The sequence below is a fragment of the Solanum verrucosum genome, unplaced genomic scaffold (assembly GCF_900185275.1).
Source record: "Solanum verrucosum unplaced genomic scaffold, falcon-dt-bn FXZP01000079.1, whole genome shotgun sequence".
NCBI classification, from domain to species: domain Eukaryota; kingdom Viridiplantae; phylum Streptophyta; class Magnoliopsida; order Solanales; family Solanaceae; genus Solanum; species Solanum verrucosum.
This window is the reverse complement of record NW_026020368.1, coordinates 929,444-946,011: the sequence shown is the minus strand read 5'-3', so window position 1 is coordinate 946,011 and position 16,568 is coordinate 929,444. Positions and strand designations below refer to the sequence as shown.

General features: G+C 32.0%; 1 protein-coding gene and 1 pseudogene across 1 annotated transcript; one reads left to right on the top strand and one right to left on the bottom strand.

Moving 5' to 3' along the window:
- Positions 1–6,142: 6,142 nt before the first annotated feature.
- Positions 6,143–9,276, top strand: LOC125838051 (sesquiterpene synthase 9-like). Its single transcript, XM_049517108.1, has 7 exons — positions 6,143–6,355; positions 6,449–6,722; positions 7,525–7,897; positions 8,009–8,227; positions 8,310–8,448; positions 8,572–8,820; positions 8,980–9,276. Exons 1-7 carry the CDS (start codon positions 6,143–6,145, stop codon positions 9,274–9,276), a joined length of 1,764 nt encoding a protein of 587 aa, XP_049373065.1.
- A 1,198-nt stretch (positions 9,277–10,474) lies between these two features.
- Positions 10,475–15,993, bottom strand: LOC125837972 (premnaspirodiene oxygenase-like; annotated as a pseudogene).
- Positions 15,994–16,568: the final 575 nt, after the last annotated feature.

Below are 16,568 nucleotides of genomic sequence, written 5' to 3'. Positions count from 1 at the left end.
TCATTTTTGGGTATCACATAAATGGGTTGAACTAAAATTAGATTGGTTTAAATGAAGGTGGAGTGGTATTGAGATTTTGTTGGATTTTAATGCGATTATCAAAAAATAAAAATAAAAATAAAAGCGGAATGATTTGAGAGATTTCTATACACTTTGATTATAAGTTGGATTCTTATACTTAATATTTCATCAACTAAATTCTAAACGCATTAAAACATAATATTTTAAACACATTTAACTATTGATCGAACTTATGTAATATTAATATTGTTGGTCGGAAAAATGCGTCATTGCACCCGTTTACAAGCAAATTGAGTATAATAGTTTATATTAAAAAAACATTAAAAAATTAAAAAAGAGAAGAGAGAGCAAAAAGCTTTAGGTCTTTGCCAATTTTTTTGGATATCTCCCAAGTGCTTTCTATCTCTTCGCCGAAAAATTATATGGTATATAGAGATTAAATTTTAGTTTAATAAATATATATATAAATATTAACGCCTTTTGAAACAAGTTGAAAGTTTAATCTATTATTAGTTAAGGGATTGCAAAAAAATGCATAAGGTTGCGTGTTCTCAAGCCCTACTAGCCTCGTTATAATAATTTTTATTACGGTCTAAATAATAGTTACAGATGAAGTTTCAATCCCACCAATGAAGGTGTTATAAAAAAAAGAATCATAAATAATTAAAAAGGTGTTCTATATATAAAAAAGAAGAAGGGAAAAAGGGTAAAAAATACTCCTCAACTTTAGTTTATTAGTTGACTATACCTCTGCCGTTAAAACAAAGTTATTTATACCCTCACCGTTACTAATTTCATCATTTATACCCCTCAATTGACGAAAATTCTCAAATTGACTCAAATTAACCCGAATTTAAAAAAAAAGACCCATTCCTCATTTTAAACCCAATTCCCCAACCCTCTAACGCATAACCCCGTATATCCCACCGATTTCAACCCCATTATTCAATCGTACAAAAGAAATCTCTTTCACGACAAGAGAAAAGTAATTGATGATGGGTGCTTGAACAAAAAGTCAAAAAAGAATCATGTTCTGTTTTGCGATGATCAATCTAGAGAGTCGAAAGAAAGTTTTGTTGGTGAAATTGAATTCGAAATTAGAGGTTGTGGAGAAAAGGATTGAGGCCTTGAATATGGTGAATAACGGGCATTGGGTTATTGGTGATGTTGCAGGTTCAATTTCAAGTGGAAGAGAAATTCTCCATCAACTTCATTTTTTTGAGCTTTTTATCTTCACTCGAAAATGCAAGATCCGTCAAATCCAAATTCCATGAAGTTGTCGACGAAGACGTCGTTTTCAGCTGCATTCCGTCCATCGCACCACCAACGAGCTCACTCGGAGGTGAATTTCCGGTTGCCGGAGGATCTAATCAAGAAAAGTGTAATTCAGATTTCGAGTTCTGGGGAGTGTTGAGATTAATGGTGATGCTATGGCGGCTGATTTTCTGGGGGAGTTTTGGTACATTGGTGAATCATCAAACACTTACTAATGATTCTTTCATGGCTCTCAAGCCTAACTATGATTATTCCTTTCCATTTTCCACTGGTTCTTTCTAGGATTTTTGAGGAAGAGCCGTAGGAATGGCAATAGGACGGGTTGGGGTGGGTTAGGGCTGGGCAAGCCTCGACCCGCAAAGATTTTAACCCGTCCTACCCCGCCCCATTTAGAATTTTTCAATGTTGTAACCTGTCTCGCCCTGCCCCGCTACACCCTGCCTTGCCCTGCCCCGTTTAAGTGTTACTTTTGCACTTTTTATATGTTCTATTGATTCTTTATACTTGTTCTTAATGGCAAAGGAGAACAATTGTCAATACAAAAAAAATCATGAAAGAAAAATCTACCATTAAAATATTCTACTATTTAAATTGTCCAAAACAAACTTTCCTCCACCTACACAAACACACCCAAAAAGATTCTATCTTCAGAAAATCAACCAAAAAGGGAAAAAAGAAAAAAAATTCTGGAGTCTGCATTTTTATCTTTAAGTTATAAAATTCAATATATTTTGTTCTATATCTTTGTTAGCATTTCTTTTGCAATAAATAGAAGCAAAATCTTTAATAAAGTACGTGACTTAATCATTTTAATAATAGGGCATTATCAATCATTATTGTATACCGACATCTTAATTATTTTTAAAGTCCAATTAGTCTATCTAATAAAATATGAAAATGAAAGAGGAGAATAAAAACTAAATATCACCAATTATTTATAATGTTAATCTGCAATTCTGCATTATTTTATTTTTGGGATCAGACAAAGCTCAGCTGAAAATAATGGGCCTTTTGGCCCAATACAACCCATCCCTGCCCTTTTAAAGTTTTAAAAATATTAGCTTTGACCCGCCCCGCCCTATCCCGCCCCATTAAGTAGTGCCCTATCTTGCCCCTTTAAACCCTTGCCCCGCCCCGCCCTGCCCCATTGCCATCCCTAGGAAGAGGAGAGGGTGGGGTTGGTTTTTTTTTGTGGGTAATTTAGCTGCTCTATCAAAATTGTTTATTGACCGGGTTGGAACGGGTTATGCGTTAGAGGGTCGGGGAGTTGGGTTTAAAACGAGAAATGAGTCTTTTTTTTTTAAATTCGGATTAATTTGAGTCAATTTAGGAATTTCCGTCAATTGAGGGATATAAACGATGAAATTAGTAACGGCGAGGGTATAAATAACTTTGTTGAGGAGTATTTTTGACCTTTTTCCCTAAAAAAAAAGAATCATAAATAACTTTTTAATTAAATTTTATTAAAATAAAATTAAATAAAGAGCACGTAAATTCTATTGTCTTATTACCTTATATATAAGCCAACAACAAAGAGGACTAACACTGCAGTACGTAATTGTACATTATGTTATGTGAGTTGTACTATTTATATTTTATCCATATTTATCTTTATTTTACCTTATCATCTTTATTTTCCAAATTATTTTTTGAACGAGTGTCAACTGTCACATGCCTAATATTGATATCAATGACTTAGGTTGAATTAATCGAGAGCTATAACAATAATTTATGTAGAGTTGGAAAATAGGTAATTAATTGAAGGCTATAACAATATTACTTTTTTTTTTATATATATAAGCCAACAACAAAAAGGACTAATGCTGCAGTACTTAATTGTACATTATGTTATGTGAGTTGTACTATTTATATTTTATCCATATTTACCTTTATTTTACCTTATCATCTTTATTTCTCAAATTATTTTTTGAATGAGTATCAACTGTCACATGTCTAATATTGATATCAATGACTTAGGTTTAATTAATTGAGAGCTATAACAATAATTTATGTAGAGTTGGAAAATAGGCAATTAATTGAAGGCTATAACAATAATCAATGGTGACTATTTTTAAATAAATTGGCTACAATTGCAATTCAAAATTAGGACAAAAAAGCAAAAAAAAAAAAACTAACAATCCAAGTCTCCCAAAATTAGCTAATTCATGCGTGCTACAAAGGCAAGCATATGAATTATGTTTGTTCACCCTAAATTTAAGCCATCCAATGCGTTAATTTGTTCGGTTGAAATTTGTCATGATCCCTAATTCTTTGTTATGCCTTCCTCCCCAGGTGGATGAGTTTCTAACAATAACACACAATGCTTAATTCTGTCAGGGACCAAATACAAATGGAGAAAGCAATTTGAAATACAAATGGAGAAAGAAAATTGAAAAAGCTAGAGTGGTATTTAACTGTTGCATCAAAGTCACTTATTTTTTATGGGTTTAAACGAAACTTTCCTCCTGAATCATATTTTATTTTATTTTTTCTGAAAGGTACAAATGTACCGCTGAAGAAGAACCAATATCCATGTGAAAAAAAAATCTGCTTGAAAAAATGAAAGCTAGATTACTGTCAACAGTTGCAAGATCAAGAGAAACCTTTTAGGATCTATCATTAATATTTTTAGCATTGTTAGTAGTGTAATTTTCAACTAAAAATTGTGTGAATTACAATTTTCGTTTGATGGCAGAGATTTTTTTTTTTTGGTTAATTCTGAAAATTACAATTGTTGATGATTCCTTCCCATGTAGTGATTTTTTTATGAAATCAATGCATATCAATTGTTGAAACATTCAGGTGTAGTTATTTTGGGTGTCATACGAACCTAACTATGCACCAACTATATCTTTTTTATGGTACTAATGCATTATTAACTTGATGCTAATACAATTTGTAATGACGAAATAATTAAGGTAAGACTTTTGGTCCTTTTTTTTCTAAATAATAAATATTACATATTTGAACACATTAAAAATCAAATTATTGGGCTTAGACCACGTGCATCACTTTCTAGTAATTATATATCTAGATAATTATCGGAATGAAAAAGATGTCAATGATGACATATTCATATGAGGCAAAGTTACAAAGTAGCTATCAACATTTACAGTATGCTATCACCATACATTATTAATGTTAACTTCTTTTAAGAAAAAAAAAAAACCAGAGTAATTTTAGGAGTAATGTATATCATTTTTTATGAATAGACAAAAAAGATGATTTAAACCTTATCCTCCATGTGTACATATGACATATTATAAGAAATCTTAGCAAAATGAAGAATGCTAAGCAGATCAGATAAAGATAGAGGATGTGTTGTCAGTTTTGCAAGAAAATCAATCACTTTATTAGCTTCCTATAATAGTATGAGATGAGAAGGTGATATCATGTTGAACGATATTATTAATAGTATTCTTTACATATCTTTAAATTAAGATTATGAGAGGTCTTTTTTTCATCGTATTTATAATAATCAGAGAGTTATGGCTAAAATAGTATCAAAAATGGATAAAAAATTAGAGATCGTAAAAGCAAAAGAAAGAAATGACCTCCGGTGCACAATTTACGACCTAACAAAGTCGGATTATAATGGACCTCATGAGTTCGATTTTTTAATTATAAAATCATTTGGGGTCCAAATCTCTATCTATCTTTTACTATTAGACCATTGATGCCTTTTGATTTAAAACTAATGTATGTTGCCTTATTATTATTACACTCTTTAATTTTATATTTTCATGAAAAAATTGACTTCCCAAAGTCGCTTTTTTAAAAATATTTTTAAAAAACCCCCGACCTTTGGAAGTTGTTTTTGCAAAAAATAAATAAAAAATAATTATAACATCAACCTGTCGAAATTATTTTTTAAGAAAAACCAGCCTTAAGGAGATCAATTTGCATTTTTCATCTATAGATTCATGGAACGAATAGATGAAATTAGATTTGAAAGCTTATCTTTGTGAGTTTTTATCTAAAGGACTTGACCATCTTCACACTAAGAAGTTCTACTATATAAATTTTATGCATGTGTCTCCGATAGTTACCATATTGACTAAATACATTGTCTTTATTATTATAAAATATAATGTTTGTGGATATACACAAATTGTGGCCTATCAGCAAAAGCGAGATTTTGAGTTCTTAGGATTTCTTGTGCAATAGTAGGTGATGATATGACCGCAATAGGAGTAGTACATAATTCATATTGACTAAATACAATGTCTTTATTATTATAAAATATAATGTTTGTGGATATACACAAATTGTGGCCTATCAGCAAAAGTGAGATTTTGAGTTCTTAGGATTTCTTGTGCAATAGTAGGTGATGATATGACCGCAATAGGAGCAGTACATAATTCATATTGACTAAATACAATGTCTTTATTATTATAAAATATAATGTTTGTGGATATACACAAATTGTGGCCTATCAGCAAAAGCGAGATTTTGAGTTCTTAGGATTTCTTGTGCAATAGTAGGTGATGAGATGACCGCAATAGGAGCAGTACATAATTCATATTGACTAAATACAATGTCTTTATTATTATAAAATATAATGTTTGTGGATATACACAAATTGTGGCCTATCAACAAAAGCGAGATTTTGAGTTCTTAGGATTTCTTGTGCAATAGTAGGTGATGATATGACCGCAATAGGAGTAGTACATAATTCTAGGAGAATGGTTTGAGAATAATTAAAAGGACAATAATAGAAAGTAGCATTTTATTTATGCCCTAAAGTATTTTTTTTAAGGACTGTGTCATATCCCAACAATTCACTTAATATAGACTAAAGGAAGTATTAGTCCACCTTCTATTTTGCATAAAATAATATATACATATGAGTGGAGCGATGGCCGCATTTTCAATGTATCCTCACAGCTTGATAAACTTTAATATTTGGAGATACACTTGTGAACCCAAAGTACACTCTTTAAAGAGAAAATTAATGATCCCATTATTAGCAATGGATGCTAATTCTTCACGTCATTTGGCTAATTTTCATTCAAATGTTTGGGGATACAATTTCCTTTCTTACACTTCTCAACTCACCGTATGTACTCACAAATATATATATATATATTAATATTATGTTTGAATTTGTCAAAACTAATACATTATATGCTAATTGTTTTTGCCTATACAGGAAATTACTACTCAAGAAAAACTTGAAGTTGATGAGTACAAAGAAAAAGTCATGAACATGTTGATGGAAATTCATGACAATAATACACAAAAACTTGTGTTGATAGACACAATCCAACGATTGGGAGTATCATATCATTTCCATAATGAAATCGAAACATCCATTCAGAACATTTTTGATGCATCGTCCCAACATAGTGAGAATAATGACAACCTTCACGTTGTTTCTCTTCGTTTTCGACTTGTGAGACAACAAGGCCATTACATCTCTTCTGGTACTTATTTATGCTCTATCGCTGCACTTATTGTTTTTTAGTGGTTATTTAAATACTTTTTTCGTTTCAATTTGTTTCTGAATTTGATTTAATACGAAATTTAAGAAAATAAGTGAGTAATATATTTAGAGCTTCCACCTATAGTTTTCTCTACTACTACTACTTGAGAGCTCATGAAACTCCTTTAGACATAAAGAAGCTCATGAAACTACTCTATACGTTTTGCTTTTCGAGAGTATATTGTATGGACTTTGACCAATATCTTAAAATGTCCCTTTTTTAAATTATATTAATATGAGAAGAATTACAACTTATAATTATATTGACCGATAAAACAATACGTGATTAGTAGAAATAAATTAGAGGGGATAATATTAACATGTCAGATAAAATGTTAGAAATTAAAAAATTTCTAAATTAGGAAAAAGGCGTTATTGATAGAGTTATAGTTCATGAGAAAGAGATAATTAGTCATCTGGCGTGGTAGAGAGTGAGTTCATGTGAAAGAGACAAGTTCAACTCAGCCACAAACCTCTTTGTGTTGGGGTCCATTTCACGTGGCCGGACTCACTAACTAGTACTTTCTCCGTCTCAATTTATATAATATAATTTGATTTGATACGGAATTTAAGAAATAAAAACTTTTGAATTTTGTAGTCTAAAATAAGTTATAGATTTTTGTGTGGTTATAAATCATTTAATTTAGAGTAAAATAAGTATTTTAAAGTCAATTTACCCACAAATATAAAACTTCAAACTAAAACCTATATATAAATTATGAATTCGCCTGTAATTTAACCAGATGTATTCAAGCAATTTGTGGAGAGTGATGGAAAATTTAAGAAAACTCTTAATAATGATGTCCAAGCATTATTAAGTTTGTATGAAGCAGCACAAATGAGAGTGCACGGGGAGGATATTCTCGAAGAAGCTCTTACTTTTACCACTACTCATCTCGAGTCCATGATCCCCATGTTAAACAATCCACTCAAGGTTCAAATTATTGAAGCCTTAAGCCACCCTATACACAAAGTTATGCCAAGATTGGGAGCAAGAAAATACATAGACATTTATGAAAACATGGAATCACACAACCATTTGCTCTTAAAATTTTCCAAATTGGACTTCAACATGTTGCAAAAGCAGCATCAAAGAGAGCTTAGCGAGCTTACAAGGTACGTACATACACCATTGATCTTATGTTCCTCTTTAATTAATTGGTATAATACGCGAGCCATAAAATATAATAATCTTGTATTGCACGCTCTTGTGATATGTATATATAGCTGGTGGAAAGATCTGGATCTGGCAAGCAAAGTGCCATATGCAAGAGACAAATTAGTTGAGGGTTACACATGGACATTGGGATTGTATTTCGAGCCTGAGTATAGTCGTGCAAGAAGAATGTTAGTAAAAGTATTCAAAATGCTCTCAATCTGTGATGACACTTATGATGCATATGCAACTTTTGATGAACTTGTGCTTTTCACCAATGCGATACAGAGGTAAAATTGATGAGCAGAAGAAATTAAACATTTTAATGACATACAATAATAGTTGATACAAGTTTAATTTTTTGATGCATAGATGGGACATAAACGCCATGGATTCATTACCGCCATATTTGAGACCATTTTATCAAGCTATTCTGGAAATCTTCGATGAAATGGAAGAAGAATTGACCAAAGAAGGTAAATCAGATCGCGTCTACTATGGTAAATTTGAGGTAATCCTCGTGAACTTTGCTTCATTAATCGATTAAGACTACGTTCTAGAGAAATAACAAAAATATTGGCATGAAAAATGCATACTTATATATTGTCGGTTTATTTTTGTGTTACCATTTTAGATGAAAAAATTGGCTAGGGCCTATTTTAAAGAAGCGGAATGGTTAAATGCTGGCTATATTCCAAACTGTGATGAGTATATAAAAAATGCAATTGTAAGCACTACCTTTATGGCGGTTGGAACAACTTCTTTGATTGGTATGGAGGAATTCATAACAAAAGACACTTTTGAATGGATAACAAATGAGCCTTCGATTCTTCGAGCTTCATCAACTATCTGCAGATTAATGGACGATATTAGTGATCATGAAGTAAGTACAATAAATGATATTAGTGCATTTTCTTAAGTCGTGATCATATCTTGCATGTTTTCCTCGAATTTCATCAGTTCCAGGATCAAGTGCAAAACATAAAATGTGATAAGTAAATAGAAAATTCAGTTGAAGATATTGAATTTCTATTTCATGTAGACTGACCAACAAAGAGGACATGTAGCTTCTGTCATTGAATGCTATATGAACGAATATGGAGCTTCAAAGCAAGAGGCCTATGTTAAGTTTCGGAAGGAAGTCAAGAATGCATGGAAAGACATAAACAAGGCATTACTACGCCCTATTGAAGTACCAATATTTGTTCTCGAACGAATTTTAAATCTTGCACGGACAATGGATACTTTTTTCCAAGATGAAGAAGATGGATATACAAATTCCAATTCCAAATGTAAAGACATTATTACCTTGTTGCTTGTTGATTCTGTTACTATATGACGATCATAATGTGTATGCACCATTGGACAAAGCATTTGGAGCAAATGTGGAAACATTTTGCATCTTTATATTTATAATTAATTGGTTTATGTTTGCTTTCAGAAAAAAATAGATAAAGAAAAAGGCAAGTTCAATAATCTTTTTTCCCCAAAAATTTGGGGTGATATGGTTAAATGGCCCTCTAATAAGGCAGTATTAAAACTTTTGGTTGGTTAACTTATTGGTCCCACTCACTCAGTATACTAAAAATAATTTTTAGCGGTAATTGATTAACAATAATATTTTAATTACAGTTAAGTATGTCTTTGTAGAGATAATTATTCGTGACAATTATATTATAGCACTCTTTGTAAATGTGTTAAAACCTATAGCGATATTGGATCCAATGACAATTAACTAATGCCGGTAAAGATTTTAACACTCTTTGCTAATATGTATATTTACTATTATCAATAAAAATTATTTTTGTCGTAATGACTTATGGCTCATGGTTTGTGCAGTAGTTAGATTTGCATTTGAATACTAGATCGCCCAAGTAGTATTAAATTTTATAAAAGGGAGATCCTTCTGTAATCATAGATTGCTTATGTGAGATATGATTGTTTTGGTGATTGGATGATTGGAGGAGCACATCTTATCTATTTCTGAGTTGTTGAGAGTTCGATTCTCTGCTCTCTAATTTTACACTACAAGTCAAGTATTTAACTCTCCAGTATTATTATTGTACTCCATGAATTATGTACCAAAATGAAAAATTGAATATATTAGGCTATTGAACCATATGTTTCCGATAAATTCCCGGAAAGAAACTTGTATAGGCTACTTCCTTTTCTTTTTATCAATCTCTTTTGCTCGTTAGAGACAAGGTCCATGTCCCACCCTAATCTTTTGTAACTATTTCTACGTATATGTCACATAGTAAGGGTCTAACCAAACCCCCTACACCCCTAGGCTTACAATCTTTTTTTTTTTAACCCTCCTAGGGAGCTCCCACCCCTTTTTGCTCTCTTGGTGACTCGAACTCGCAACCTTTGGGTTGGTAGTGAGGGGTGCTTACCATGGCTATTTACGTAAAAAATAATCTCGATTACCATGAAGCATATATGTAGTATATAAAAAGTTTATTACTCAAATTAAGAGGCTCTCTAAAGGACTTTATATAGGCTTAGAAATTCTAAGAAGTAAGATTTTCAATACATTAATATTCTCCATCGTTCTTATAATTTGTGGCGTTTATATACAAATCTTTCGCTTTTGATGCAGTTATTCCATGTGTTTCAGTCATATCCAAATCTTTTGGATTAACTCCATATGGGAGTTCCCATTCAAAGTGGTGGAGTAACTGAGCCAAAGGAAGTCCAACATTAGCTAAACCGAATTGTATTCCTGGACACATCCTTCTTCCTGCACCAAACGGGATAAACTCAAGGTGATTTCCCATAAAGTCAATTAAAGAGTTCTCGAATCTCTCTGGTATAAAACTTTCGGGATTTTCCCAATTTTTCGGATCTCTCGCAAGTGCCCATGATTGACAAGTACTCTAGCCTTGTAAGGAATGGTGTATCCATCTATATTTGTGTTCTCCCTACATTCCCTAGGTCCTATAAGAGGAACTGGAGTATGTAGCCTTAGTGTTTCTTTAATCACTAAGTTTAGGTATGTCAACTTTTCAATGTCTTCTTCACCATAGTTTTTCTTTCCCTTAAAAACTTGCCTCACTTCAGTTTGGGCATTCACCATAACATTTGGGTTCATCATTAATTCTGATAGTGCCCAAATAATAGTCGTAGATGAAGTTTCAGTCCCAGCAATAAAGATATCCTATTAACAAACAAATAAATTAAGTCAATGGATTACACCAATAGCGTATTCAGTGAAACCCTACAAAGCAGGGTCTAGGAAAAGATCGAAAATAATAATGAGATGAGAGAAAACTTACAGAAATCACAGCTTTAATGTGTTCATTTGTGATTGGAAATTGAAGTTCCGCGTTCTCTTTCACCCTAAGGAAAACATCAACCAAATCTTCGTCTCCAAACTCACCATTTCCCTTCTTCCCAGCTGCTTTATTTTCAATATGTTCATTAATGATATTTTCCATAATTGCATCAATCTTTTGATGTACTTTCACCAATCTAGATTTCACACCACTTATGTTGTGAAGTAACTTCCAACACTACTAAAAAAACTGTAAAAAGAGACTTAAAAAAGAGACCTAATGAGGTCTCTTTTCTGAAAAAAGAGACCTCAACGGTAGGTCGATATAATGTAGGTGACTTTTTTGTAGAGACCTCATGAGGTCACCAAACAGAGACCTCACGACGTCACTAATAAATTTTCCAATTTTTTTTTAAAAAGAGACCTCATTAGGTCGCAATTTCATAATTTACATTTGTTTTATTTTTAATAAAGGTGGCCTCATGAGGTCACTATTATATTATTTATTTTTATTTTATATTTAAAAAGAGAGACCTCACAAGGCCGCTTTATCTCATAGCCTAAAAAATGAAATTGCCAAAAAGAGACCTCGTGAAGTCTCTTTACTGCATTTCTAAAAAATAAACTGCAGAAAAGAGACCTCCTGAGGTCTCTCTACTGTATTTCTAAAAAATAAAATGCAAAAAAGAGACCTCATGAGATCTCTTTTATGAAATTTCTGGAAAATAAAATGCAAAGAAGAGACCTCTTTTTCTGGAAAAAAGCTAACAGCTTGTAACTGTTTTTGCAGCTGCTCATCACCATCATATTAATTCAATACCTTTTTAATTAGCTAAATCAAGCTCAAAGAGTTTCCAACAATCAACTAATACAACACATTTACTAAATATTCTCTTATCAACTCAATATGCAACTCACCTTCAACGTAATCCGAAATTGAACGAAAAATCATAAAATCCATAAGTTATATAATAGGATTTCAATGTTATCATGCATTCACAAAAAAAATAAGTCCCATAAAAAAGTCATAAAGTAAAGAACTTAGATTATCTATTACAACTCTAAACTTCACTAATGTGGTAGTGTGTTTGCCACATGATCCTCATCTTCTTCATCACTACTAGACTCATCTGTCATATTTCTTTGTTGACCATAGACTGGATATCGAGTAGGTTGAGACCGAGAGGGTTGAGGAGGGAAAATGACGTCATTGGAACAAGGGGGAATCCCTCTTGAAGCAAGTAATGCATCTAATTGAGCCTTAAGACCCTCATACTCTATGTCCCTGCGCCTTTCCCTAGCCCACGATTCTTGGACTTGGCTAGATAGCTCAGCTATCTTTTGCTCCATAGCTAAATTTTTCTTCATCGATTCATCATCATAGGAACTACTTAGGCCTTCAAACTCAGAATGATATTCACAAAAGGTTTGTTGTGGCATGCCATAGGCATACTCATATCTACTCGGCCCACCAATCAAGTCTAGCCACACTCTCTCAGCCAGTTTTTGGGTAAGTGTCATACCTCGATTTCTTCTGGTTAAGTTTGTCGTAAATCCTCCAAAACTTGAAGATATCGATTTTAAATTGAATGGTATTATTATTAGAATATAAATTTAGAAAGCAAGTAACTATTAGTTTAAATTAGAGGCTTACATAGGTCAATTCAGCTCGCGGCTCAACCCACACGTCTGGATCTTCGAGATTTTTCTTCTTTCTTATGTGTGTTGCCCTGAATGCCTCAGTCTAAGTTACCAATCTTCCTAGTTCCTTTTCCTACATATTGAACTAATTAAGTTATAATCAAGAGTAATTAAATATTAATACCTAAAATATATAAAAATTTACAGAAAAATGATACATACCAATTTCCTCCTCATACTTCCTTGACTTTGAGCCCCACTTGTGTGTAGAGAACCACCCTTAGTAGATGGTCTAGCCTTCTTACCGATCTCACTCATTTGCTTAAATCTTGGATCCTTCGCCCTTAACAATATCTGGTTTTTCATAATTCAAACATTGACATTTATTACAAGGACACTTAAGCACACCATTACGTTGAAAAAGTTCTAGTGTCTTTGCATACTCCACAAAACCAGTGACGCCTTCTACAAATTCAGGTCTTAGCCCCATTCGACCAAAATTAGTCATTTTATACATCCAACTACGATTCATCTACATAAAGATCACAAAAAATTGAATTTGTTAAACACTAATTTATGTAATAATTTACTGAAAATCAAATTGTAACAATCCTAGTAGGGACTGCTTAACGAGGCCTTGTGCAAATGAATAAATGTATCTTTGGTGACTACAAAAGCATACTTCTCTCAACAGTTTGTCCCAAATAATGTCCACTTCCCTAAATAAATCAAAATAGAATACATCATTAAAAAAATAGTAGTAAGGTGGCACTATTACAGAAGGGTCAAGGACCTTTCTGGGCACAATGATTTCTTAACTTTCCTCTCTTCATTACTGCACAATGGTTTATATCTATAGACTATAGTATATATATAACTTTCCTCTTCTCATTACTACAACCAATAAAATAATAGGTAGATCCATATGTCATCTTAATTACTCATAAACAAAGAACAAGTCATCTTAATTGTCAATTATCAGCAAAAACATCTAATCCATACATTTTTCAGTTTAAAAACAACTAAAATACATACAACGACATAAACCAAAACAATATTAGTTCTAAGTTTGCATCAGAATTTACAACGTGATTATTTTAGATTGAGATATAAGATATAATAATCTCAAAATACAATACAAATCTTCATAACAGGTTTTATTTCTTTATTCTTAGATATTACTACCCATGTATCTTTAGGCCTTAGCCCCTCTTGACCAAAATTATTCCTATTATACATCAAACTACGATCCATCTACACACAAAATTTGAATTTTTCAAGCAAGAAATTAAGTCATCTTCCCAGTTAGTAGTATTAAGGGGTTTCTTGCATTTGAGGCAGCAGCTTCAACTAGCATGATGATGATGATGATGCAGCCAATAGGCACTATTAAGGGTCAAGGACCTTTCTCGGTACAATGGTTTCTTAACTTGTCTCTCCTCATTATTGCACGATGGTTTATATCTATAGACTATAGTGTGTGTGTGTATATATATATAACTTTTCTCTCCTCAGTTAAAAAACAACCAAAATACATACAGAGACATGAATCAAAATGATATTAGTTCTAAATTTAAATCAGAATTCAACACATGATTATTAGGAGTTATTTAGAGTGAGATATAAGGTAAAATAATCTCAAAATATAATAGAAAATCTTCATAACCGAGTTTATTTCTTTATTCTTAGACATTACTACCCATGTATCTTCTTCTAAATTATATGATACAAAACTTGCTAGCATTCATGTTAATCATCATGAGAAGTCAAAACAGGACATTAAAATAGAACAAGAGTAAAACCCAAAGTTAATTATATGTTCATGAAGTGAAAAGAGAATCACAAATTCTACTAATGCTTGCAGTAAATTGAAAGAGAGAGTCTACATTGATGGATGCTTGCAATAAATAAACAATATAGTTACAACTTGGTTTAAAGATTGAAAGATTCACCTTTATTTGCAGAGAAAGAAATCGACACCGAGAATTTGAATCGATGACGAAAGCTTTGGCTTCAAACCGAGTGAGTTCCGAAGGTGAAAACTAAAAAACTTCACACTGATGAGAGGCTTGACGACAACCGGAGGCTACACATCTGTAAAACTATGGGGAAGAGACAAGTTAGGGCTTTTTTTAGCTTTTAGGTGAAGAGCAGGAAAGGAAATGAACTAAATTAAAAATGCCCTCTTATTTTAATTTAATAAAAATAAGAGACCTCATGAGGTCTCTTATTTTAAAATATTATTTTACAAATTTGACTAATAAAATGAGATCTCACAAGATATATAAACCTAAATTAGTATTTGTTATTTTAACAAATAGTGACCTCGTGAGGTCGCATATTTTATACAAAGACATACTATAAACTAAAAAAATTAAAATAAGTCACTTATATTATTAATTAGGAAGATTTTTTTATAAAATTGACCTCACGAGGTCTCTCCTGTTAAAAAAAAAATAAAAAAAGTTATTGATGCAAATAGCGACCTCATGAGGTCTCTTTTTAGCGACCTATTTTTGAGGTCTCTTTTTTTAGGTCTCCTTTTGCAATTTTTTTAGTAGTGCAAGAAGGGAACAAATCAGCCACATCAAATCCTCCAGCAAAGACAAGTACTTCCTTTAAAAGTGTTATAAACTCGTTTCGATCTTTGCATATCTTTCCAAAAGCTGATCTACAAGTAACATAATTCGTTAACTGAAAAACTTTTTCTGTCATATTTATTGTAGAGCCCCTTGTGGAACGAATAGATGAAATGAGACTTGAAAGCTCATCTTGTCGAATTCCACTAAAGGACTTGACCAACTTTGCACTAAGAAGTTCTACAATACAAATTTTACGCATTTGTCTCCAATAGTCACCATATTGGGAAAATGAAACGTCTTTATTATTGAAAAATATAATGTTTGTGGATACAAATTGTGGCCTATTAGCAAAAGCGCGGTCATGAGTTTTTAAAATTTCTTGTGCAATTATAGGTGATGATATGACCATGGTAGGAACTTGCCCGAGTTGCAAGTACATAATAGGTCCATATCTTTGCGATAAATTTCTAAGAACGCGATGTGGAAGTCCTCCTCCGATTAAGTGATGAAGATTTCCTATAAAGGGAAGTCTCCATGGATAATGTAATCCATGCATAATAAAAATGTCATCTTTAAAAAAATGCAATTTAATTATTTCTAGTGACTTTGTTTCTAATTTCTTCTGTATTTTCTTTTAATTAATTTTTTTATTTTAAAAAATAATCAAATTATACAAAATCTAATCGATTATATTTCTATATAACACAGAATGAAGACTCTGAAACCTAATGAAGTTCTAGGTGCACAGAAGTTCCTATTTTGTTATTTTTATTTTTGGTATTATACCTTCTTAAAATAAGGAAGTATGTGAATACATAAAATTTGGATGAAATTTAAAAGTTCTATTTATTAGAAAGTATTAAATTATATACCAGAAGTCAAACGGGCGGATAAGGCGAAAGCCCTTTACAACACTCATCGGAGAGAGGGTAACCTATCCTTATATAGTAACAAATTAGTCTTATTTCATTATTATTTAATTATTATTAAAACTAAGAAAAGAAATTCTTGAATTTAAATATTATATTAATATTTCACGTAAGAGTTCAGTGTTTCAAATGTCTTACCATGATTTTTGAGGACTTATATGTGAATATGTTATAAAATATGTTGGTATCTTTCTGGCCTAAT

What these genes read in the sequence shown, in the direction of transcription:
- LOC125838051 (XM_049517108.1), top strand. Translation starts at nt 6,143, where the DNA reads ATGAGTGGAGCGATGGCCGCATTTTCAATGTATCCTCACAGCTTGATA. An exon ending in CTTACACTTCTCAACTCACC is followed by an intron (nt 6,356 to 6,448) that starts GTATGTACTCAC and finishes TTGCCTATACAG; the next exon opens with GAAATTACTACTCAAGAAAA. An exon ending in GAGCTTAGCGAGCTTACAAG is followed by an intron (nt 7,898 to 8,008) that starts GTACGTACATAC and finishes ATGTATATATAG; the next exon opens with CTGGTGGAAAGATCTGGATC.